Source organism: Sinocyclocheilus anshuiensis, unplaced genomic scaffold (assembly GCF_001515605.1).
Source record: "Sinocyclocheilus anshuiensis isolate Anshui unplaced genomic scaffold, SAMN03320099.WGS_v1.1 scaffold200, whole genome shotgun sequence".
Classification (NCBI taxonomy): Eukaryota; Metazoa; Chordata; class Actinopteri; order Cypriniformes; family Cyprinidae; genus Sinocyclocheilus; species Sinocyclocheilus anshuiensis.
The window spans coordinates 15,213-43,075 of record NW_015558595.1 but is presented as its reverse complement, the minus strand read 5'-3'; the positions used below and the strand labels follow the sequence as shown (position 1 = coordinate 43,075).

At 36.8% G+C, this 27,863-nt stretch overlaps 1 protein-coding gene across 1 annotated transcript in view; it reads right to left on the bottom strand.

Annotated features, from left to right (window-relative positions):
• The window catches only part of magi2a (membrane associated guanylate kinase, WW and PDZ domain containing 2a), a 229,420-nt gene extending 206,610 nt beyond the window's left edge, over window positions 1–22,810 (bottom strand). The window contains exon 1 of the mRNA XM_016475753.1: window positions 22,420–22,810. Within this exon, the coding sequence (XP_016331239.1) occupies window positions 22,420–22,810 (391 nt within the window). The remainder of the gene's footprint in view (window positions 1–22,419) is intronic.
• Window positions 22,811–27,863: the final 5,053 nt, after the last annotated feature.

The window sequence follows — 27,863 nt, the reverse complement described above, 5'->3', positions numbered from 1 at the left end:
GAGAGCTGAGCCCTCGTGCCTCCGTTGGCAAAAAAAAAAACTAGCCAATCACTATCGAGTGTTCACTTTCAGCACTGAGGAGTGATGAGAAAAGAAACCTCGCAAGGGAGGCTAGCCTCCCTTCTAATATCAACCAATCATCATAGAGACGTAAATTAGTACAAGTACGGGGAGACTTCCGGGTCGATGATGGAGTAAGACGTGGGCTTGGTAGCTCCGCTAACTTTCATTCAAATTTCATTAAAACAAGACAACAAAGTTCGTTAGTGCTCTCGAATCCTTTATAGTGTTGCATACGTTCAACATCAATTGCAATTTGCGTGTTTATAAATGCCGTCGAAGAAACCAGGAAAGAAAGATGTCGCTGAGGGAGAAAGTTCGGCCGAGACCGCGGGCTCGCTGGAAGAGGCCAGCTCAACAGCAAGTAACGACCCGGTGCTGCTTGCAATTGAATCTCTCCGAGTGGAGCTGGGCAAGGTTAAAACGGATATTAAAGAAAGTTTGAAAGGAGAGATGGCAACGCTGGAAAAGAAAATTGATGCCAAGTTTGATGCAATGCAGCTAACCATAAACGATCATCGTACAACTCTCGAACATCTTGAACAGAACGCTACGGCCTCGACAGATGCGGTTACGAAATTACAAGCTCAAGTGAAAAGTCTGTCCGAGCAGGTGTCAGAATTAACGGAAAAATGCATCGATCTGGAAGGCCGTTTTAAGAGGCAAAATATAAGAATCGCGGGAATCCGAGAAGGAATGGAAAACGGTCAAGGTGCTAGAGAGTTTGTAGCTAAACTGCTCATGGAGGTGCTTGGATTGGATGAGCTGCCTGTCCTGGATCGCGCACACCGAGCTCTTCGTTCCCGGCCTGAGGACAGTGACCCGCCGCGGCAATTCATTGCTCGGATACACCATGGCCATACCATGGAAAACATGATGCGCAAAGTGTCATCACAGAGAAAGCTAACCTTTAACGGTCGCTCCATTCAGATCTTCAGAGACTATCCTTCGGCTGTGGTCAAACGTCGGGCAGCCTTTGCCAGAGTAAGACAGATCCTTCGGGATAAACCCGGTGTGAAGTTTGGCATTCTGTATCCAGCAAAGTTGCGGGTGACGTACAGTGAGGGAGAGAAGCTTTTCACCGACGCGAACGAAGCATGGAAATTTGCAATCGAACAGTTTGGCACAGATAAGTAAATGCTGAACAATAATTTCGAGACGTTAAGCCTGTTGTTTTGTTGAAGTTTCTGTTATTTAGCGGACTCAATGTTGGACTTTTGTGAAGTCTCTGCAAAGTAAAATGCGGAGGTCGGCTTTTCTTTTCTATTCGTTTTTTATTATACCTTTTTATTGCCTTCTACTTCGTGGTAAGTTGTGCTGTACATTTGTTCCTGTAACAGCTAAACATGTTCTGTTATCAAACGTTTTGTTGGGAGGGTGGGTTAGTGCTAAAGGTTTCCATGGTAACATCTGCCGGTGTGTAGGTAACTTGTCGGAACAGATTGTGATTTTCTGTTGTAATCACAGCTTATGTTTAATAAGGTAAATGCAAATGGGGCGTCTTTAAGTTTCTCCACTTGGAATGTAAAAGGTCTGAATGAACCAGTTAAAAGGGGAAAAATAATGTCTCATTTAAAATCACTGTTTTCAGATATTATGTTTCTGTTCTTATAGACCAATTTCACTCTTAAATACAGATTAAAAAATTCTGGCAAAAACTTTGGCATGCAGACTAAACACAGTAATTAGAAATTTGGTGCATCCAGATCAAAATGGATTCATACCAAAACGTAACTCTTCCTCTAATCTTAGGCGTCTTTTTTTAACATAATTTACTCTTCCAGAGGCTTGCAGCAAGATCTAACCATTCTGTCATTGGATGCAGAGAAGGAATTCGATCAAATTGTGTGGCCTTACCTATTTGCCGTATTAAAGAAGTTTAATTTCGGAGATAATTTCATTTCATGGATTAAATTGTTGTACTCTAGTCCGTGTGCAAGAGTTCTCACAAATCAAACAATGTCTTCTCGTTTTGAATTACACAGAGGTACAAGACAGGGGTGTTCACTGTCACCACTTTTGTTTGCATTAGTGATTGAGCCTTTAGCTGAGGCTATTAGAACACATACTGGAATTAAAGGCTATAAAACCAGAAGTACTGATAATAAATTAGCCTTATATGCAGATGATGTCATTTTATTTATTTCTGAGCCCAATAGTACCATTCCAAATATCCTTAATTTGATTAATTACTATGGTACATTTGCAGGATATAAAATTAATTGGGACAAGAGTGTGTTGATGCCAGTTACTATCAAAGATTCTTCTTGGCTTCAGCATTTGCCCTTTAAGATTGCTTCAGAACAATTCACATACCTAGGAATTGAGGTGACAAAAATTTTTTCCAACTTAGTTAAGGCCAATTTTCAACCCCTGTTGTCTAAACTTAAATCCATGATCAATTTCTGGAGAACACTTCCTATTTCTCTTGTGGGTAGGGTAAACGCAATTAAAATGATATTTCTTCCGCAATTTTTGTATATAGTGCAGAACATTCCTGTATTTCTGCCCAAATCTTTTTTCAAAAAACTGGATTCTATCCTGGTTCCATTTGTCTGGAATTATAAAGCCCATAGGATTTCTAAACAACACCTGTGTAAACCCAAAATACAGGGAGGGCTCGCCCTACCTAATTTTCTTTATTATTATTGGGCTGCAAACCTGAGGGCCTTGACGTCATGGATAGATTTTACTCCGGTGGGGGAGAATTGGTTGGTGTTGGAACAGGAGGAATGTCTCCCATATTCTATTAATGCAATACTTTTATCACCCAAAGGTATAGCTAGTTCATTTTATAATCATACCCCTGTTATTCATAATTCTGTTCGTATTTGGAAACAGTTAAAGACACATTTCAAAATCACCCAAATGTCATTTTTGCTCTCTGTCTCAGCTAACCCCTCTTTTTGCCCTTCAATGTTAGATAGTGCATTTGAGTTTTGGAAAAATTTAGGGTTACGAAATGTAGGGGATTTATATATAAATGGAAAATTTGCTTCCTTTCAGCAGCTGTGTGAGAAATACAGTATTCCTTCTAATCACTTCTTTAGGTACCTTCAAATAAGAGACTTTGTGAAGTCTAACATTGCTAATTTCGTCACAGCTACACCCATGTATCTGGACACATTTCTGGAAAGATGTCATAGAGATGGTAGTACCATCTCCTTGCTCTACAAGGGTTTAGAACAGGTGAAAAGTCCATCTATGGAGAATATTAAATCTGCCTGGGAAGAAGAACTTGCAGTAGAAATTCCTAGTGAAATTTGGGAACAAAGTCTTGAACTGGTCCACAGATGTTCCATTAATTCAAGACATTGTCTCATTCAGTTTAAAGTGCTTCATAGGCTTCATTATTCCAAGTGTAAATTGAATAAAATATTTCCAGAAGTGTCTCCACTGTGTGACAAATGTCAGTTTTTAGATTCCAGCCTGTCTCATTGCTATGTCTTGTGTCCCAAATTACAGAGTTTCTGGGACAAAATATTCCAAGTTTTTTCAGATACATTGGACATTCCTATTGAACCAGATCCTATATTAATTATATTTGGAGTTTCCGAAGAATTTTTGAGACTTACACGGGTACAACAAGAGTTTGTTTCATATGGGTTGATCTCTGCCAAAAAAACTTATCCTTTTGTTTTGGAAGAAAAAAGAAGTTCCAGCTCTTAAATTATGGCTGACAGAGTTGACAGGTACACTACATCTGGAAAGAATCAGGTATACCCTAATAGACAAGATTTTGTTATTTGAAAAAATTTGGTCCCCTTTTATTTCCTTTCTACAAACTTGTGAGTAATAGATTTATTATGCCTTCAGTACCTACTTTTACCACTGGATAGCACTTATGGGTTAAGTTTTTGGGTGGGGGGAAAGTATTTTCATGACTATTGTTTGTTTTTAATTTTCTTTTTTTAAAGTTTATTTGTTAAAATGTAAGTTTTATATGTTTGCATTTAAAAAAAGTGTAATTACAAGTGACTGTCTGCTAAAATTTCTAATAATACAAATATTTAAACCAAAAAATGTATTGAAATTGTACGCATTTAAAATGAATTAATAAAAGTATTTTCAAATGCTGTAAGTGGATTTAGGCATCACAACATACAAAAAAATAAAAATTTATTTTAAGATTTGCTAAGATCTGTGATTTTAAGATTAAATTCTAACAGTGTTTCTTTACGTTTTCTGACTAAAAGCAACCAAAAAGCCATTTTAAAGTGGTTAAGCAAATAATAATAATAATAATCGGCAGGGATCCCAGACCAATACAATTAGTGTGCCTCCTCTATTTTAAAACCCACGAGCCGCCACTGCTAGCAGCTATATCTGAGAATCTCAGCATATGGATGAAGTTTTTAAGTAGATTGTGAGACTGAGTTGTCATAATACTCTTCCAAATGGGTTTTGGAAAACAAATTTTTTTCTTACTCTAAATAATTCAGCTTTCTAGCATTGGACAACTTGGATATCTTGACATAATAGATCTTAAAACATATATTACTGTATATTGACGTCAAAAGCCACCTTTAATGCAGTACTAATGTGCTCCCATTGTGTAACCTTTATGAATTATCTTCAATTAAGAGCTTTTCTCAGCATATATTGATGCAATTAATTTGTGTGATTAATCTCAACTTATGCGTCTTCTAACAACTTTTGCCTCATTATAAAACGTATCATCAGAAGCTCATCTAGGATGCTAAAACTTTATGTGGCAACAAATATGTGAAATATTCCTTAAACTAAGCCACTGAAATGAGAAAAACAATCACGTTTTATAACAAATACAGGTACAGACAGGTACAGGTAACATCATAATACAATAAATTGTGATCATTTACTGTAAGTTTTGCGGCGAAATCCAGATCCATCAAAGAATTTCAGCTGACTTCTGGTGATGAAGAAATTTCCCATATGTATTTTGCACTGGGTTCAAATCTGTTAAATCTAATGCATAAATTTGACAGCATTGGCTACTTGGTTTGGAAGTGTTAGCGATCCCATATGGCAAAGAAATATATATTTTTGTGGCCAAAATATATTTGAAATATATGCTAAATGTATGTTGAAAACAGTAAAGCTCAATAAAATATATTTTTGAAATAGGAAATATATTTAGTTTCAACCTTCATTTACCAAAATATATTTCTAAATGTATTTCAGGCACAGGAAAATACATTTTCAGTCTTACAGTATAGCCTACATTTAGGTTAAATACAAATGTGAATGGCCTACTAGAAATCAAAACTAGATTTATGATGATTTAATTATGTTTTATGTTTTTATATATTGCAATATTGCAGTTTTTGGAGCATTTTAATTTATGTTCCTTGCTGAAGTTTATTCATGTTTTCAGTTAATGTGTTATATGTTCACACGTGTTATAGACAACAAATCAAGTTTTTCTTCAAATGTGACATGTGAATGTATTTTCTTGGACTGATATATATATATATGTATATATATATATATATATATATATATATAAATATATTTATATATTAATAAATATATTACATATATTTTGATATTTTGAAACATATTTTAGCAAATATAATTTTAACCATTTTTGTATATTTTGAAATATATTTAAAAATATATATGAAAATATTTTTTTGTTGTTGTATGGGTTGTGACAATGGACAATGGATTTCACCCAAATTTCGCTAATATGACTGCACTTTTACTCAGGTCTGAAGCCCCTGTTTTTATCTAACAAACATATAAACACAGAAAAAGGGAAAGAACTTTAATTGACCTCTTGGTGACTTTGAAATTGAGATGGTCTTGAGGACATGCACACTTAAATGCTTTTAGTCAGGCTGTCTGCTTACAAAGACCCTGCCCTAGTTTCTCAGTGCAGAAAGCAGACCTGAGGGGTTACTTCAGTCTGCTCTGAAAGAAAGAAGAGATAAGAAAGGAGCAATTGGAAAGAGGCGATCTGTGCTAGACATCTTTGTGCAAGATTGATTTGGGCTGACTACAAAATCAAGGTTCAAACAAGATGTATAAACATATAAGGGTAATGTCGACATCCTACTAATTATCCCCTTTTCTTAATCTTCTTCTCATATTTTTGTGTGTTTGCAAGTGAACTGATCTTTGTGATGTTACAAGGGCTGCAACACTACAAAAACTCTCACACCTGCATGCTTTCACGACCCGCAAACACGCCAGTGGATGCAATTCGACACCACTAAGAGCAGAGAACATCCATGCTGTAGTGGAGCTAAAATTAGCAACCAATCTCCCTGAGCCTCTTTTTCACAGTGGCACACACTGAAGAGTCAATGATTACAGCCTGTCTAGAGTCTGAAGATGCTGACGTTGAACTCCTCAAGCGGCACATTAAAGTACGCTGAAAAAAGAACAGCATTTCATGACTAAGGAAGCAGTCGGGTAAACTGATTACAGTACTGAACATGCTGGACAGGTGCAGTGGGGTTTGAAAAAGCACAGGAATGAATATTATATTGTTAGTGTTTGTTCGGGGCATGTGGTGCTCTTTTCCTGCCAAGATAGTACAGAAGGCTGTAGCAAAAGGCAGGCAGTAACATTACACTGTCTAAATTCTAAATCAGTATTGTACGAATCCTTCAGATACAGAGCGATGATGCATTCAGCCTACTCGTTGAGTTAGGTCAACAAAAGAAAAACGTGTAAATGCATGTTTGGTATAGGATAGGCTAACAGGCTAATCGACATGCTAATGAAATTACTTAAATGGGTAAAGTATAATGACATAAACACTTTGCATATGCATACAGCCGAACACATAGCCTTTCAAAGTATACTTCATTTTATAGTACAGTATGTGCAAATACAGGTGCTTAACACATGTGCACTAAAGTTTCATCCTTGTCCAGCGTCAACGTTATTTCTCTCTAGAAGTTAAGACCGATAAAAATGTCTTTGTACTCATTTAAACTAGAGTTGCTTGTCTCTGCACTCTTGTGTAGTGCTGCTAATGCAGTATGTTCATGTTCAGTTTTCATGTTGAACATTTGTGCTGGAGACTTGCGCTTAGGACTGCACATATGTTGGCTGAACCAATTTGAAATATATGCCTTTTAAATGCTATTTGAGGACTAATGGGCTGTTCACTTTGACAGCAATGTGCGACAACAAAGTGACCTGACGACATTCATTTACAACGCGAGTTGGCCACTATAGGCAACATGATTGACAAAGATCGTTAGCAGCAATGAGATAAAGTTGAGCACAATTCAACTTAACACAAATGCACTTGAAGGGACTTTGGTCAAAAGCAATTTGTAAGTGCCTATTGTTGCCTACAACATGTTAAACGTTTCACATTGTGCACTTATGAAGTTTCTGTAGAATCTACCCTTAGACGGTAGCCACCAATAATACATGTTAAGATTGCAGTGCAAAGTTTAATTTCTCCTGCTGTTTATAAACAACAAACCAATAACCTTTAGACAGCACAATAACTTCTCATATTTGATAAGACTCCCAGAGTGTTTTGATTTAAATTTTGGAGTCTATAATGGTTACGCTGCGGTGCTTTCATTGACAAGCAACTTGGGGAAATTTCTCAGTGTACTTTAAAACCTAAAACTCTCGGCTTGCTTTGCATTTCCATCCTTCCATCTCCTGTAGGATGCTAAGCACTGGGACCTGCACTGCGGGAAAGATTATATTGTTTTTTCGAAATTACAGCAGCCTCCAATTTGCAGTGTGTGAGTGTGTGCACATCTGCATCCACACACATTTAGACAAAGGGCTCCATCTCAATAAAGTGAGATCCAATTAAACCTTCTGACCTACATAAGTCAATGGCTGAACTTCTCCACCAGCCAACAGCACAGAATATAAATTTCAGACCTCGATTAAAGGAGCATGAAAGAGTGAGAGGGTAAAAGAGAGGTAGCAAGTGAGAAAGAGAGACATTAAAAGGTTCAGACATTAAAAAACAAGCTGCATCAGAATGAACCACTTGCTTGTGTCTTTTCTACTTAGCTCCGATTGATCATTTTCAGCAGTGTAATTTGAGTATATATTGCGCTTTTATTATTTATTGTTTACAGTAATGTTCTATGATCATTTGATATTGTCTTTGCCTTTGTTAAAGGTTACAAGAAAAAAACAATTCCTGTTTTCTTACACTTGGTCTATAATACCACTTCCTACATATTATATAAGATAGCAATGAAAAAGTGGACAGAAGGCCAGAAATTTTCCGAAGTATAGATTCATGCATGCTTTTTAGGCAATTATTGCCCACAATGTCATGCCACAGAAAAGCAGTTTGTTATGATTCACATTCAACTTTTCATTTTTTTTATAATAAATTTGAAGATAATATATTTAGCTTGATGCTAACACACATGTAAAAAGAATGTGACAAGAGACTATTTTTAAATGGAATTATTCAGCTTAACATGTGACAAGAACATCTGTGTTATCAAGATGCAATTTAAACGTTTAAGGTAAATCATTTAGCTTGATGCTAATACTTATGTACACAATTAAAGTTCTTAAGGTAATGAATTTAGCTTAATGCAAACCTTTACATGCAAACACAAAAAGAATGTGACAAGGGCATCTGGTATTAAGACAATTAAAGTTTTTAAGGTAATGAACTTAAATGCTTACATGCAAACAGACAGACTGTAACAAGGGCATATGTGATATCAAGATGGAATTTTAATGCACTTGGTGTGTAAATACTCAAGCAATTTTATTTCTTACTAAACCCTCAAAATGTAGCAAATGCTGTAAAGTCAATGTAAATTGCCACCTATTATGTTTTTGCAATTTTTATGTATTTGGAGTGAAACATGGGCGCTATGTACCAAAATTGAGCCAGACTTAAAGTGAATTGATAAAACTCTGAAACAAAAAAGGAAAGTTGTTTTAGAGGAAGTTCATTAAACTCTACAAAAGACAAATCATTTTCTTTAGAATGATGTTCAGTGATGAACCACAAACATAAAACCAATAGCATTTACATTAACAAAGTAAACTGGGTACTGTACATCTGTACTGTATACATTTATATGACCAAACACTTGAGCTGCCAGCTAACTCGAATAACTAATGTAGGACTGATAGAGTTCACGAACAGCAGCATACCAACAGTGAATGGAGGACTGGGGCAGAGAGGTAAAAGGAGGAGATTGATCCCCTTTCCCACGTTTAATTAGAATAACTGTGCGTTCCTTTCATGTGAGAACAATGACGGCCCATCGTTCATGGTAATGTATGCAGAGATGGGCTCCTCACATGGGCCCAAAGGCCTAAATACCAGTCCACCCATTGTACCACTGTAGACCACAGATCCATCCTAAAGCTCTCATCCAACACTCTATACCTTACACCATTCATTCAGAGCTCGTTTATATGGATTTTAATTCATTAGACAGACAAGTACATATCATTGAAAAAGCAGAATGTATTAGCCAATCATGGTCTAGAATCACATTATCACTATTCATTCAACCAAAGTATCACCACTGAAACACTGACAGCAGATGTGAGGTGAAGTAAGGCTGTGGATATTCTACAATGCTTATACCTGTTTTACATGAAATTCTCTGTAAAATAATAATAATAATAACAATATTCAAAGCAATCTGCTGCACTATGTGCTGTTACAGTCTGTTTCTAAATCAGTGCTCTTTCAGTGAAAGAGGCCTATTCTTGGTACAAACCATGACCTCCAATCAGACATGTTTTGTGCTTGTTTTGAGTTAATCAACTTATTTAATCATGTGAGCTCTCAACAAGCAGATATGGCGCTGGTAAACAAAGCCTCCTTAGTTCTATGCCAAGCCAACAACAGGACTCACATACTTCAGATAATACAGTAGACATTATTTAAAAACAGACAGATGCAGGGAGGAAGTTAAGATGTGTGGGAAAGAGGAGGAGGAGAGGCAGGAGAGAAGAAGCTGACAGTGAGTCAAGGGGCGTTTTATTTGCGAGTGGACACAGTGTGGCACATGACGGCCTGATTCTGAGAGACTTTGTGAGACTCAGCAGAGAAAAACTGTACTCCCTTAACCTCTAATTACTGAACACTTTCTTTAAAGTCACCCTAAACACACACACACACTGTTAACTACCATATTTAATACAAAACTGGAGCCAAGAAATCAACCTTTTAAAAAAAGGTCCAATAACAGAACACCCCGGAAGTAAATTGTATTGATTTAGATGGGGTTCTTAATGACATTCTCACTTATGATACATTTATGTATGGAGCCCCTAAAGGGACAAAATATGAGATTGGATGAAAAATTATATTTCAATGCTATTGCAATTTCTCACAAAACTTCTGCATTCCCCTTTTGTGATGAAAATACTGTAATATAAGGTGAGAGGAAAAACTATATTCCTATGCTTTTGCGAGCAATTGTAAAGTTTCTCACGAAACGCAATACTTTTGCGAAGGCACGCAAAAAGTTTTGAAGGCAAATGCAAGGTTTCTCGGGGAACGCAATACTTTTGCGAGAGCACGCGAAAAGTTTTGCGAGCAAATGCAAACGTTTCTTGTTTGAGAACATGAAAAGTTTTGTAAGTGAATGTGAATACTTTTGCGAATACTTTAGCGAAGCCACGCGAAAAGTTTTGAAGGCAAATGCAAAATGCAATACTTTTGTGAGAGAATGTGAATGCATTGAAGCATCAAAACATTATTTACATATATCTCATTTTCCCCCATCTCCATGTCCTGTAGTCGGCTCCATATTTAGGTATCAATGTTGTCTCGGTTTCTCCTATAATTTAAAAGATGAAACAAATCAATAAAAATGCAGCATTGCTGATACAGTAGAGCAATAAAATTAATGTGAATCCCAGATCATTTGTGCTTCAAATCAAATGTTATAATGTTATTGGCCTGCTTCATGATTAAAGAACTCTCTCTATAAGGATTTTTTTTAAATGTGTATGAGGAAAAAAAGCTGCTGAGCTCTTAGGAGAAAGATCTGACCAGACTAGATGCTCTATGAGCTCAGAGTCACATGACTGTGCTGATGATGTCATAGGGTAAAGCTTTAGATGTTGCTGTTCTTCATTGGCAGGCCTTGCTGACCACAAACAGCTTGGTGCCAAAGTGGTGGAAGTACTGCGAGAGAGCTGAAAGTAGAGCATGCTATATGTTATTTTTTCAACAAAAGAAGCCTGCGGAAGTCTATATTCCACTGAATATGAATCTTAATAACCCACATGGCAACAAGAGGTGGGCAGATTTTGATAAACGACATCTTCACTGTGAAAGGGTGTGATTCATAGAAAAGACGACAGAAAACCATCTGCCCGAAGCTCAATTTGAGCAGATACAAATTAAAGAAAGAACAAACAGTTCATTTCTACATCAACCTTTCTGCAGAATTAAATGATTAACATGCTAAATATATCAAATCCTAATCTGAGAGCAAGTGGGCAAACATTTTTCATTCCAGTAAGAATTAAGCTTGTCACATCCGCAAAGCTATTAATCATAAACGTGTACATGCTGAACAAATTTAAACTACAGGTCACATTGTTTTCACCGCGCAAACCTTGAAACATAAGAGCAGAATTTAATCAGTACTAGGGCTGCACGGTTAATCGCATGCGATATTTAACGCGCATCTTGTCAGAAAGCCGGTTCTGTAATCAGCGGTAAATCTCCATCACATGCGTGCTTTCACATTGAGCAGCATTAACTACACAGAGCCGTTGTTCACTGATGAGCAGCGCAAAAAATCACGCGAATATGAACGTGGTTTAGCACATCTCGTCAGTGAACAACAGCTCTGTGTAGTTAATGCTGCTCAATGTGAAAGCACGCATGTGATGGAGATTTACCGCTGATTACAGAACCGGCTTTCTGACAAGATGCGCGTTAAATATCGCATGCGATTTATCGTGCAGCCCTAATCAGTACCTATTGTGCTCATTCACCATGTAGCGTCTGGACCAATCAAAAACACAATTTTTCATTTCATTTAAAATACTGCAGAGACCCTGAGGACATCAAAGGAACTGATCCTGCAGCCTCACCAGCAGCTTAAACAAGCCATCATAAAGGAATTCTCAGACCCAGAGTCTGAACATGGACTGATCGCTGTTGATTCTGAACTTCACAACTCAGAATCCAAAGCGGGCACCAGAGGGCACCAGAAGGCACCCAGCATTGCCACAATGCAAAACCCTTCTACAGAAAGCCCCTAGCCAGAAGAGGACAGAGCCATCACCATGGCAACAGACCCAGGTTCCAGACCAACCACTGGGAAAAGCCATGGAAAAAGGCGTCCTTATCCTGCAAACACCACGGTATGTCCAACAGCAGTCCACCACAACATCCTCCTCCACACCCTTCACACAGGTGCCGAACGGAGGCTACACAAGGACAGCTGGACACGCCTACTTCTGGGTTAGAGGAGCTGCTGACACTTGCAAAAGAGCTCCTTGAACAAAACTCAACTAAGGAGTACTGAGAAGGACAAACTTCTGACTCCTTGCCTGACGCAACACAACATCAGACCCCTCCAAAGGAGGAGCATCCCTTAAAACCAGTCTACACCCCAAAAGCAGCCAGACAACGTTGGATGGAGCAACGCCAGTGAGAGTCTAACCTGGCTGTTCCACACCGCGGGTACCACGGATAGCCTACTGGCTAACAACATCGACAAACAACCATCTTACCCTGCCACCATTACTAGGATGACAGGTGACACAGCCTCGACACCTGCTGCATAAGCTCGAGGACCCGCACCTTGCTACAGCCTACATCATCACAGCACACCACCTGACAGCATCCACCACGGCACCACAACCACTCCTGGAGGCACCAACAGCCGAAGAGCCACCACGGTCTCCCAGCCGTGAGTGGCAGGTGTGTGTTCGATTGTTCTGCACCTTTGACATCGCTCGTTGTTGTCTATTCTACGGACAACAACGTCCAAAAAGGGGGATTTTGTAGCATCTGGACCAATCTAACTAGTTATGATTAATTATTCATATTTCCCCATGAGCTGATTCGCTACAACCATTATGAAAAGAAACTGTTGAAAACATAAAACATTCATTACTTTGTGTATAAATATTCAAAGAACTAGTCTGGTTCAATGGAATACATCTTATGTTTGAGTGCATAAAAGGAGTCCATCTTTCTTTGTCCATGGCCTTCTGCAATTACAGTTGAAATGAGTAAGATACAAACAGACTCCCTGAATCACACACACACACACACATTTGTATTGATTGTGATCAATCTTTTTCCCGTGAATCATCAGTACTTTCTCAAGCTGATTTTATTTATATCTCCTGATATATGTCTTCTTGAAGCAAATATAAGCACACAAAAAATACAGGTACACCACAAATTTAACATGAGGGGCCTTTACTTTCTAGCATTTGTTTTCTTATAAGTCCTCTTACAAGTATTTAAAATAAAAAATAAGAATTAGTTCTCCATGCCAATTTACGCCCTCTTACTGACCTACTGTATTTTATTAAACAGGTTGTTTCTGCTACTGATTTTGAAACGTATGTAGTATCCCACAATGCAATGCACTCAACTTGAACTTCCATTTCAAGTGTTAAGAAGGAACTGGAAGAAGAAGCCAAAAAAATACAAATGTTATGCCCAGTAAACAATAAAAAAAGATCAATTCTATACCAATTTGTTTAAATAAATTTAAAACACACACCTCTTAAATAATTTGTTTTAAATGCTGTTGATTTATGCATCACAATATTATAATGCAGTTAAAAATGTATATTTGCTAAAGATTACATTTAACATTGTTATAAAATTATTACTGTTTTTATGCAAATAAAACAGAGGATGTTTAAGAGATGTAATTACATGATGAGATGTCTAATACATTTCAAATAAATGTATTAGATTAAAAAATCTCTAATATGAGACTATAACTGATATAACATTGACATATTGTGCATACCTGTATAATGCACACTTGTATAATTAAAAAAAAAAAACAGGTCATTTTCAGTGCACACTGCACAGTTGTAAAGTATGAAGTATGCTACAATTCTAAACAAAGCCTTCATCTTCACAGTATGCAAGAAAAATCATATTTCCCTGGACACTTCTGACACAGTTTTGCTAAACCATTAGCTTCAGTCAGATGCTAAACTGTTATGCACTAAAAGCACCCTTGTGGGAGGACGTGCCATACTTTCATTGAGCGTTTTGGAAATGAATTAGTTTTGATCACACAAGCTTTAGGAATTGCAAATTAAAGCAGAGGACTGCAGATCCTTGAGTGACCGCCTCATGAGGAAATATGAATCACCAACCACAAATACAACCCCACAATAGCTTTCCTTAACAAACATGCTTCTCAGAGGAAGCCTCACTCAAAATGATCCGTCTCTCTCTCTCTACAACACTGCTTATCGCTGATATCCAGCAACACGAGACACAAAAGATATGATGCTTGACTCAGACATGCCTCTCACAGAACTGGAATCAGATCTCTTGGCTGAGAAACAGTTTTCTCCATGTCTGTCACAGTAACGGACATGATGACTTGGAGACTTGCATATCTTACAAGATGAAAGTTCCACTCAAAGTAAACTGTTCTAACACAAGTAATGCAAATGTCTTTCTCTGCAGGTAATTTAATATGAAGTGAAATAAAATCGACCCAAATGTACCTGCTAATCGAATAAATTCAGACTGATGAATCATACGTCCTTGAGCAAGGGTACGTGAACAAGCAGACAGCCATGGAGGTGTGATAAATTGACATGACTGTAAAGAAGCAATGGAGCTTCACAAACACACACACACACACACACACACACACACACACACGCAATTCAACAGCAGCAGTAGGCCACTTTATTCTGAAGGCTCTATCTATCTATCTATCTATCTATCTATCTATCTATCGTACTATCGTACTAGTGCTAGTAATATAACTTCTTACACATTCACTCTGTATGATGCCAAAAAGTAACTCAAGTCAAGTGTTTTCAAATCAAGTGTCAGTGCTAACCTCTGGCTGAAAATCTTCTTGATTTGTTGGCCCACTCAGACACGCTCTTACTGGATTACCCTTTATTCACATAAGATTCACTCTCACGCAAATACTACAGCAGCCACAAACAAATTATAGGCAAATCCAATAAGCCACTGAGAAACCACCCAAAGCCCTCATACAATGCAAAGTAACTTAAACAGGATATTCAATTAAGACACATACTACTCTATTGCATGGAGTGATTCTTGGTGAGATTAGATTGTTGCTAGAGAAGTGATCCATTAAAGGAAAAACTATAGAGGACTAAGAGTGTAAAAAACAGGATTTTTTTTAAGAACTTAAAAAAAAAAGTTTTAAAAATGATTTAAAATACATCATAAAAAGTACATAATACAAACTGCTTAAAAATATAATTAATTTGATTAGAAAACTGCATTTAAACATGCAAGTTCCTATTGTATGTATGTATATGTAGGCGGTAAAATACTTACCGTAATTCTGCTATAATTATGGCAAAGCTGCTGAGCTAATGATTTATTAATGTAGTAGAATGAAGCAGGGTGAGGCCAGTTTCTATGAACATCCCCTTTCAAAGACACATTATATGGTAACACTTTACAATAAGGTTCATAAGTTAACATTATTAACAATGAACAATATTTCTACAGCATTTATTAATCCTAATTGATGTTAATTTCAACATTTACTAATGCATTATTAAAATCAAAAGTTGTGCTTGTTAACATTAATTAATGCACTGTGAATTAACATGAACTAACAATGATTAACAAAGATTAACAAATACTGTAATAAATGTGTTGTTCACTGTTTGTTCATGTTAGTTAATACTAATAGACTAATAGAATTAACTAATAGAACCTTATTTTAAAGTGTTTATCTTAAGTGTTGTGAAAAGTACCAATGTCAGTACAAGTCGGTACTGAAATTTAAAAAATGTGATGAGACCAGCATTTCACGTGCTCAACAGATATGTCTGTGACTGGCTACAACGATCATCGCTTCACGCTCTTCACCTGAGTGCTTACAGATACACACGGGAGCGTTTGAAAGCCATGTCTATCAGTGGATCCCTAATATATCTGCTCTTTGACAGATCCGCTGATAGACGTGGCTTTTTGTTCAGCTGGCTCCCTTGAGAGAACCTCCCACTTGAACGAAAAGTGAAAGTCTATAGAGAGGAAGTGTTAAAGAGCAATGACTCTCCACTATCACAAACTCCGACCCCTCTCATGGGTGTTGCACCATGCAGACTGACAATCACTAAAGTGCTGAGGGCGAAAGACAGTTTCAGATCACCAGAGGTCCAGTATTTCCTGACCACTGCAGGATTTCTGGGTGACTGCATGCACATCATTACTACATGAGCGCCAGGATGCCATGCATTCACCTGGGAGACACAACCCGCATAGACATATGACAAGACAAGCATTCATGGGTGAGCTGCTATACAGATTGAGACTATAAATGTGATACATCAGTACATTTTCACTCGTCTAGACGGGGTGGAACCCATGAGGCTAGAGCCTGCTCAATTCCCAGAGATATATCATACACTGCAGTTGGTCCTGCGCTTTCATAAACAAACACTGCAGTGGATCCACTGCAAATAAACATAAACTAGATGCGTTCGCTCATACTCACTGCCACGATGGCAGGCCGTTGCTATCTGGTGGCTAAGGTGTTCTGAATGGTTTCTACGGCGTTGCTAGGTGTTTGATAGGGGTTGTTTTGGGTTATTTCAAGGTGGTTGCTAACCTGCTGAAATCAAAAGATATAACTTAAAGTCACTGCTTCAATATAAGTCTACAGGAGTTTTTGCCCATTTTTATCATTCACCACCAGTTTAAAATCAATTCTAATGGTTTTTCAAGTAATGGTATTTGTGAATGAAACTGTGTTTTTGAAAATTTTTTTGAACAAACTGTTCTCATTCTCAAAATTACAACATAAAAAAACATAATTATGACAAAAAGTCATAATTACAACAAAGTCAAACAACAATTTTGACTTTTTATGTCATAATTGGTATCTCAATTTTGAAAATTATGCTTTGGTAAATCACAAATATAATATAAAAGTCATCATTCTGACTTTTTAACTCTATCTTTTTTTACTATTTATTTCATAATTTCGACTTTTTTGTCTCATTTTGACTGAAAATCATGGTTTGCTAAATCACAATTATGAGATAAAAAGTCATAATAAGTTTGACTTTTTATGTCATAATTATGACTATTTATCTCATGACTTGGTATCTCAATTTTGAAAATTGTGCTTTGGTAAATCATACAGTACTAATTATAACATAAAAGTCATAATTATGACTTTTTTCCCTCATAATTTCAACCTATTGTCTCATTATGACTTAGTATCTCATAATTTTGAAAATCTTGCTTTGGTAAATTATAATTATGACATAAAAGTCATAATAATGATGTAGTATTTCATAGACATTTATAATTATAACTTTAGACATTTTGTATCATAATTATAACTTTTTTATGTCATGATTATGATTCACCAGAGCATGATTTTTTTCCTATATAGCGAAATGGGCTTCCATATAGACAAAATATAAACAAAATTAAATAGTTCACAAATACAAAAATCTAACACAGTTTTCTTTGAACTATAACTTAAATTCTTTTAACTATAACTTGAATTAATTTAACTATAACTTTAATTCAATGATTCAGTGACTGCTGAAAGATACTTGTTTCCACCTACTGATTTATCAATGTAAGTATAACCAGCAGAAAAGACCAGTGTATGAAACTGAACTGATGTTTTTGGTGAACAGGTTCAAAATCAAGCCATTGAAAAAATAAATAAAAACTTCCCAGCACTGGTTTCAAGTTCATTCCTACATTGTACACCTCTTCTCAAAAAGCTACACGATTTGAGCTATCATTGCTGCCACAGGACAGGCCGTTTCTTTTTACTCAGTCTTGTGAAACAGATCTAAACTCATGCCAAACTGAAGTCCCTAGGTTTATAGATCCACAACTGCACTTCATGCATGATGTCATGCTTTCCATTTGCTGTGGTGCCGGCTCCATCACAAGGCTTTTTTCTAAAATAAAGCTTTCTGACTATGGTCACCAACCCCCATTAGCTGAGTACCAGAAAATGTGCACTTGCTATCTATGTGATGTCACATCCTGGTTACCCCTTGGTGTGGTTTAAACAAGCATGTAGCCTACCGCTGGCCCTAAACTGTTTATGAAAGTGGCAAATCAGGCAGTGGGTGGAGAGAGGAACATGAAACACAGAGTCCAGGGTCAAAGAATACAGGAAACAGGATAGAAAATGGCCAGAAGCGTTGCGCATTAACACATCAATTCGGATGGCAAGATTATAATTACATCTCCTAATCTGAAATTAAATTTACAATTATAACTGGTGGCTGAGAGTTGATAATTTATGTCAACCTCATATCATCCTACCTCAAGGGGATGAATGAAACATAAATACAATAATGTGCTGTGCCATAATTATAATATGTAACAAAACTACGTTTAAAGGTCGGCTTGCAGCACTTCAAAATAATGATTTTGTCAACCAGTCTCGCTGATAACTCAAAACCCAGACATCAAAAAGTTGGCCAGGTCATCCAGGGAGGCTGTGTAAATGTGTGTGTGTGTGTGTGTGTTTCACAACCTGTTATTTCACAGACGAATGCTACAGACATCTCATCTTAGGGTACTTACCGTCCTTTTTCCGTACTGCTGGTTCGTCTGGTCAGAGGAGAACTGGCCCCCCGACTGAGCCTGGTTTCTCCCAAGGTTTTTTCTCCATTCTGTCACCGATGGAGTTTTGGTTCCTTGCCGCTGTCGCCTCTGGCTTGCTTAGTTGGGGACACTTAATTTCCAGCGATACCGTTGACTTGATTGCAAAGATACTATTTAAACTGAGCTGGATGTTGACATCACTGAATTCAATGATGAACTGTCTTTAACTGAAAAATTTGTGTTTACTATTGTCATTTTGCATTATTGACACTATTTTCCTAATTAATGCTGTTCAGTTGCTTTGACACAATCTGTATTGTTAAAAGCGCTATATAAATAAAGGTGACTTGACTTGACTTGACTTACCTAGGCATCTGACCACATCGACCACAGTTTTGTGTCTGCCCTACTACTGTGTCCAATGAATATCAAGTAGGCCCCTGCTACTGCACTCGAGAAAGAAAAATATTACATGAAACGCTTCGACAAAAATTCTAACTTTTTTAACTATGTGTATGAAAACATTGATGCTATCTATAGCACACACACACGCACGCGCACACACACACACACACATATAGCAGTCTCATTGCTTTTAGTTATTGTACGGCTGTGCTCTTTAGATCATTACTGGTACTGGCCATAAAAAAATAAAAAAAACATCTTTCGACCACTAAATAATTGTCTGGAAGTCAAATTGAAAATAAAACAGTGAAAGGCATAATTCAAACACACAAAAGTACTGTATTCCGAAAGTGGTACTTCCCAATATAATAATAATAATAATAATAATAATAATTTATTAATTTATGCATTTAGCAGACGCTTTTATCAAAGCGACTTACAGTGCATTCAGGCTATACATTGTTTACCAGTATGTGTATATCAATATCAGACCAAAGGGTTTGGGTATTTTTAAGGTTTTGTATAAAGTGTGCTTGATTTGCTATCCAAATGATACAGCACATCCTTGACCCACTGTAAAGCGAACAAGCACTGGCCTTCTGAGGGCAAAGGGGGAGGTGACGGTTGGTGAATTAAAATGTGCGACTTGAAATTGAGTACTGTAACTGAAAGTGCTAGTTCATATAAGCTATTGATCTCTTGATTTTTTTGTGCCTACAGCAAAATCCAAGGGTCATGGCAATTAAATAAGTTGGCAATGTCAAATGTGTCTTCTCTTTGAAATGTAGTGCATCTCACTTCAATCTGAATGTTCAGTGATAATCCTCACAGGCCAAAATTTGCAACAATAGATTTTGAAGATTTCAAGAGCAGCCACTGATGGGTTTTGATTGGGTCATGGACAATTAGGGGAAAGAAGCTAAATGCATCTAATACAATACAAGCATATAATCATGTATTAATCATGCATTAGGGTTGGGTCATTTTCGCCTCAGTTGAGTAAAAAATATGATTCATAATAATGAGAAGCTTTTTTATAATTATCACTTAGCACCTATGTCTTATTGAGAATTTTTGTTTTCATAATAATGATTTAGCTTATCATAATCTCATTGCATTGAGAAAATAATAAAAGGTAACCTCATAATTAGTTGTTGCGTCATAAAATTGGAAATAATATGAAAAAATTCAAATAAAAAAATTGAATAACTATGACTTAGTAATAACGACTTAAAATCTCATAATGGGAGAAGTTCTCATTATAAGTTAATAAGACAATAATAATAATGTTAATAATAGATTTTTCATTATTATGAAACTTTCCCATTATTGTGAGAAGTTAAGTCATTATTATGAGAAAGTGTCTCGTTTGTTATTTATTTGTTTATTTTTATGAAATGCAAAACAACAATTGACAACCAACTCATATCAAAATAACAAACATTATATATGACTTTTCATTTCAAAATTTAAAAAAAAAGTACGATTATTCTCATCTTTATAAGATCTTAAGTCATTATTACGAGAAAGTTACTGATTATTATGAAATAGTAGGCTAAGTCATTATTAAAAGAATGTTTCTCATTATTATGACTTGAATATTTTTTACTCAGCTGGGACAGGAACTGGCTTCCATAGTCCACAGAATATATTTCAGGAAAAAATGTTAGTCAAATTTACTAAATTCTACATTAATACTGTTCATTCTACTTTCTATATAATACGTTTCTTATTATTATGAAACATTAACTTCATTATTATGAGAAATTTCTTTTTATTATCAGATGTTAAGTAAGTATTATGAGGAATTTTCTGAATATAATGAGATGCTCATTATTATGGCACATTAACTCATAGTTATTATGAGAAAATGTCTAAATATAATGAGATGCTAAGTCACAATTATAAAAAAAGACTTCTGTAGTCTTCCGTAGTCCACAGAAAATGTTAGGGGAAAACAAACAAACAAAAACGTTGTTACCTTTTCATTCTTATTTCTATAATACTGAGATACTGTATTGTCTAAGATACTTTATACATGTTGGAAAGCATGAGATTAGACTTTATTATTTTATTTTAAAGTAATTTTTGTTGTCACTTTTAAAAACCAGTGCTTATTTAAAAAAAGAAAAAATGCTGTCAGAAAGGGGTCCCTTTCATGGGATCGTCATATTTGTGGGTTCCTTGGGATCAAATATTTCTAAAACCTTTGCTCTAGAAGACATTTACTGATGGTAGGCTAAATTGCTAAATTGCATTTAAATGCAAAAAACAGCATGTCAAAGGAAAGGAATGCCACGCTCACATGCTCAACCAGTCATCTTAAAGAAGCTAAATTGCTTACAATTATGGGTCTGTAGCTAAAGAGAAAAGACAAGCCACTTTGTTTAACTAAACTGGCATCATTCATGACAGGGTGATTGTGAGGTTCAGATACAGGCCTACTGGGAAAATAGTAATGTCATCATGATGTATTTCAGAACCGTGGCACACCCACAAAGACCGGATTACAGTCTGATAACACAACCTAAACCGAAGGATAAGGGAAAGATAACATTGAAGCTCAATTTAGGTAAATGTAGCAAGACGTTTACAAACATTGAATAGAATATGGTGATACGGTAAACGTGACGATGACGTAGCATCACCACCAGGACACGTTCCTGTAGCGAAGGACACGCCCCCTTTTCCAGCAACACACCAACTCCGCTTCTGTAGCAACGAACCAACTTTCACACGCGAGCGGCCAAGCAGTTGTGAAACTCTAACAACACCAGTACTTTCTTCTTATGCTACATTTGGATGCAATGTGATACATGGGACATGCAAAAGTTCACGCTCACGTGAAAATGCATACACAAACAGGTGTAATCTTACAGATATTCACCATGGTAATCTTATTTTCTGCCATAATCGCATAGTTCCTACGTTATTATTACAACAAAAGTGTGAGAACGTGCTAAAAATAAATAAATAAACAAGCCAAAGCTTGTTTGCTTGCTAGCTTTATATATTTAACAACATTAAAAACGAAATAAATAAAAGTCAGAATGTTTCTGGAAGCTTCAAGCTTTCATGTAAATGATTTTTACAGTAGCAACAATAACTGTAGTAAGCAGTGTATTACGTAACTTGCATTACTTGTAATATATTACCCCCAACACTGGTAGTAAGTATGCTATTTTGTTGAAAACCTTTAATGAACTTTACATTTAGATGAATGTTAAACCAACCTTGCTTGACACACTTAAGGCGCACAGGGTCTTTGCAGTGTCTGACCACAGCCCACACATCCCTGATGGTCAGTCCGGCCACTGGAGTATCATTGACCTCCAGAAGTAGCTCGTCCTGGTGCAGTTTGCGCCTGTCCGGTTTCACCTCTCCGATAACGGGGAACTGTCCATTCTCCGCGCCTCCCTGCAGCTCGAACCCAAGATCACCACTCGGACCCCTGGATAACACGACCTCGTGGACTCTGTTAGTCCAGTGACTTTTCTTCTTCAGGCTTTTGGACATGTTTGGAGTTGTTAATGTGACAGGAGAGCAGCCATGAAAGCGTGTAATCCGTTCAGTCGGCTCACTAAAGTTGCACGATCCGTCTCTGTGGATGGTAAGAGTCTCCATATCAGCAGCACATCCAAGGCAGCCTCTTAAAACTGCTACACTAACAGTGATGTCCGACTCGCGCGGTTCTTTTTGATGATTCGTCCGAACCAATTCGCTAACCGTGTCTGAATCATTCGGCTGTAAGGAGAACTTTGGGCGTAAAATTACGACACGATAGAAGCGTTAATAACGCAAAGTAGAGTAAACCAGTAAAGGCTTACACCAGTAAAGTAAAGTAAACGAAAACAATGTGATAAGAATTTCATTAAAGAATCATTTTAGAAGAATTTCATTAAATAGCTACTACAAAAATTAATACGCAAAATGCTGCGTTGGAAACACATTCAAATGATGACTGGAATTCGGTAAATTGTTTTTTAGACGGTTCGTTGATTCAGAATGCCACAACTGGACTTCTGCGAGCACTTACAACAAATCAAATGAATCAAATGAGTCGAAGTTAAACGAAGCGGCCGCACGAATCGATTCGCTTACATGACTCGGACTTCCTTACGCTGCATTGAGTGAGTGAGTCCAAACTGATCGGGAAACTGAGCCGGATGTGATGTGAGGAGGAGGAGGGAAGAGACCCTTCCCGCTGGAAAATAGAAAAGAAAAGAAGAGAGAAAGAAAGAAAGTAACGGAACTTTCAGCCTGGGGCGATTTTTCCATTATAAACGACTGCTGTGCCGCCTCCTGGAGAAAATGTAAAATATAACTCAGTTCGGGATAAAGTTATACTTTTTTTCCGCAGCTGTACTGCTGTAGGCCAATGATCACAGTTTTAAACACAGGAATAGGAGACAACACTTTAAAGTAACTTTGATAAACAAGTAATTCACAAACACAGCCTGTCTGTGACAAGATGAAAGTTCTTTTATATTTCTATTTACATTAAAAGCCTATGCCTATAGTCTAATTAATGTTTGTGTAATGTTATAAATATTATTTGACCCAATAATGGAAATTCTGTCCTCGCTGACTTTCTTTCTTGTGTGGAAAAAAAATAAAAATATATATTTGGTAGAAAGTTTTGCACAATATTTAGAATCACTGTGGAAAAAAATGGTTAATTCTGCATATATTAAATTGTATATCACTGCATACTGAATAGAATAGAATAGAATAGAATAGAATAGAATAGAATTTATTGTCCCATTTCTAGGAAATTCATCTTGGACAACCATGACATGGACAGTACACAACATTAAACTCACATAGCACAGTACATAAATAACACATAACCAAAAGATTAAAAAGCTACAGTATACCAATATGATATCTCAGCTATTGACAGTTATAACAGTAAATTGTTTTCTTTTATTATTATGATTATTGTTGTTGTTTGATATATGTTGTTATATTTAGTAACTTGTAGATCCTCCTTTAGCAGCAAAACCATGCACCAAAAAATCTCTGTAGCTACTTATAAGACATCTGATTGGACAGAACTCTGTTCTTTTCATTCTTTATGGTAGTGTGTGATTCGAGTCATTGTCTTGTCGCGTCACTCAACTTCTCTAAAGCTTTAAGTCATGAACTGCTTTCCTGACATTCTCCCTGAAAATAAAAAAATGTATTGATACACTTTATAATTCATTTTTTTCTTCAAGGTGTTTAGACCCTGAGGCAACAAAGCAGCCTTAAACCATGATGCTCCGTCCACCATGTTTGACAGTTGAGCTGAGGTTTGGAGTTGGTATGCAGTGCCCTTTTTCCTCTAAAGACAATGTTCTTCAATTTGGCCCGAAATGTAAACTTTTGTCTCAACTGTCCACGGAACATTTTCCCAGAAACGGAACAACCAGGTAACACTGAGACATGTCTCAATATTTTTTTAGACTGAGTAGCTTCCTTAATGCTGTCCTTGTTGTCCCTGTTGTCCACATGAACAACGTTGTTTTTTTTTTTAAGTCTTTTGCTGTTATTTCTAAGGTTCCTTTTCACCTCTTTTAGGATTTCCTGGTGTGTTGATTCATGAACACCCCGGTCTTTAGCAATGCTTTTGTAGCCTTTTCCAGTGTTTTTAAGCTTTTGATCAAGGCATGGTTCACACTATCCAACCATTCCTGAGAATATATACGTCAGTAACCAGGCTTTTTGGGCTTTTATTTAAAGGGGTCATATGATGCGATTACCGTAAACCGCATAAACACATTTCATTACACCAAATACACAAAATAATGTTCTTTTTAGCAGCATCATATGACCCCTTTAAAGGGCAGAGCATCTGTCCAAACCACACTTCCAATCTCATCTCCTTAATTGACTCCAATTAGCTATTTGAGAAGTCGTAACGCGTGTAAAATTGTAACTGTGTGATTTGAAGATCAGACCATATTTTATGAGTAATCAATGTGTAAATTTGGATATTTTCAAAGGGTTCACAAACATATTCTTGCCACCTTATGCATATATGCATACCCATTTCATGGCAGTACAGCTATTTTAATCTTGCGCAGTGCAGTTTTTCTTATTAGAGCACCAGGTTTTCAAGAAGCAACACAACAAGGTTGAAACCAAGCCAAATGAGTTTAAGTTATTATTTGTTTTGCTATAATCCATCATCACACAAAACTTGCTTTCAAGTCGGCACTTTGTCTCCAAGACAGTTCCCCTGAGTCGCTTTAGAAATATTATTACAGAGCATTTAACTCCATACTGGGAAAACTCCATATTATCTGTTAAACAGCCAAGACTGCTTATTTCACTGATATCTGCATGTGTAATACTCTCTATCTTCTATTCTCAGATTTTATTTGTTTAGATAACAGAATTCATGCTGAAAATGAACTGAAGTGAATGATGGTGTACCGCATGCAGGCTTATAGGTTTCCTTCTTACTGAAAGGAATACTTTAGGATGATGCTGAGGTAACTTTAGGTGATGTTTAGAGGAAGGAACAATGGCCAGTGCTGTGACCTTCGCTCTCTGAGACAGAGGAGCAGCTCTCTGCATTCCACAGATGGGAGTATCGAGCGCTCAGTGAGAGTGGGAGACAAACAGACAGCGAGCGGGAGAGGGCACGCAGAGGAGGGTGTTTTTGACAAGGAGGTTTTAAACAAGTTTAGGAATTCCCTGAGCATTGCAAAAGGATATTGAGGAGTTGGTGCTGTTAAAATGGAAGTCATGTCCACACAAAAGACGCATAAGCAATTTAGCCTATCACACGAGAAAGCGGATATTCACACAGAATGCGTTTAAAAACTTGAGACACAGGACAGTGGAATGGGAAAAAATTTTTTTTATTTTTCATATTTTAAAGCCTGAAATGCACTACAGAAAATTTTGCCAGATTTCAGAGCCAGTCTGCAGATTTTGGGCATCCGGTGTTGACAGATTTCACAGAAAATCGCATAGTGTATGATGGACACAGACTCTGATTTTTTAGCTTCAGACTATGATTCTGTCCAGTCGGAGGATATTAAACATGTTTGATATTTTGAGTCGATTTTGGAACACATATTGTCTTCATTTGTCATGTGTCTCCTAGTTTCTTGAAACTCTGGCAGTGTGTGATCCTCAGTCATTTAGTATATGATGCCCAATTTTTCTCTGTAATCATTTACAAAGTTAGAAAATGTATGATGCCTATAGTGTTTTTAAATTGGTTCAGATTTGAAAAGTCGTGTAGTAGTGGGTTTTAAAACGCTGTGTCATGTGCAAGACAGTGCAAAAGGCATGAGACTAAAGCAAATGCTCAAAGACAATGAGAAAGCAACGCAGTGGAATGCAAAATTGCGTTCTGTTGGATGTTTCAAATATCAGTGTGGACGTGATATTCAGACGAGCAAAATTACGAGTGTGCTATATATTCTGAAGTAAGATAGATATAAGATAAAAGTACATTTTTGACAAAGAAAACTTTTACTAAAACAAGCTCTAGTAGTAATACTCTATTAGAGTGGTGCTTGGGAGATATGAGTGGTTTCCAGGGCGTTGCTATGCTTATGCTTAAGTTATAGATACCTTCCCTCACTGTAAGTTTATATGATTTCATCATCCATCTTGCAAAAAAAACTACAGTAATAACAGACTTCTCCTCAACAAGCCACATGATTGAAGTTATGATTTATGCTCATAGTACAAACAATGTGTCCTGAAGTTCAATACTCAGGGGTTTGTTCCAATCCCTAAACCTAAGTATGAGCAGTATGCAATTCTGTTAGGTCAGAGCTTTGTTTTGTACATGTGCACTCCATTTTCTGCAAAAGGACTATTGGTGCTTGTTCCAAATCTGGTTTATGTTCACTCCCACTCTCACACAATTTCATCCAAGAGAATAGTGCTCCCAAAAATGAGACGCTCCATCCCTGCTGGTACATCAGAGAGCAGGTGGCCTTCCTAAACAGGACAATCGAGTCAGAGAGAACCAAAAGCTGGAGGGAGCAATCTCTCGCTCCCACTATGCACTCCACCAGATGGGAGCACATTGGTCCTGACAGTGATGTCGCCGTGGGGCCTGCAACATATTGCTAGGCAACATGATCTAATGATTATGACAGGCGTAATTTTCAGCCAATTTAAAGCCATCCAGGAATGAAGAGGCAGAGCCTGATGGTTTTAACAGGAGCAGAATGGGACGCAGATAGGAGCTGTTAATGGCTGTTGCGCGCCATTTGGGACAGCAATATTCAGATTGAAACAAGAACCTCAGTCGGTTTCTGCAGTTGGTTGAGTTTGTATGAATTTATTAGAGGTGTTTGCTAAGGCAAACATGTGATTACTCATAGGGTTATAGGGATTTTAATAAACCCTAATTGTTAAACTTAACTCGTAACTCACTACACCTTAGCAACCACATAGCAATGCCCTACCACAAACAAGCACCACTGACACTTATTTATTAAAACAAAAAAACTAAAACAGAAATGTGTAAGGTAAAAGTGTATGCATCCATATATTTGAATGAGAAGGACAAAACCTGCAGCAATTGTTAAAAAAATTCTTAAATTTAGTGTAAAAACTGGCTGCTATGGTTATTTTTATTCTATAAAAAAATATATGATTTCTCTGTCAAATTTACATTTAAATACTGTATATTTGATGTAAGACTACATTTAATTAAAAA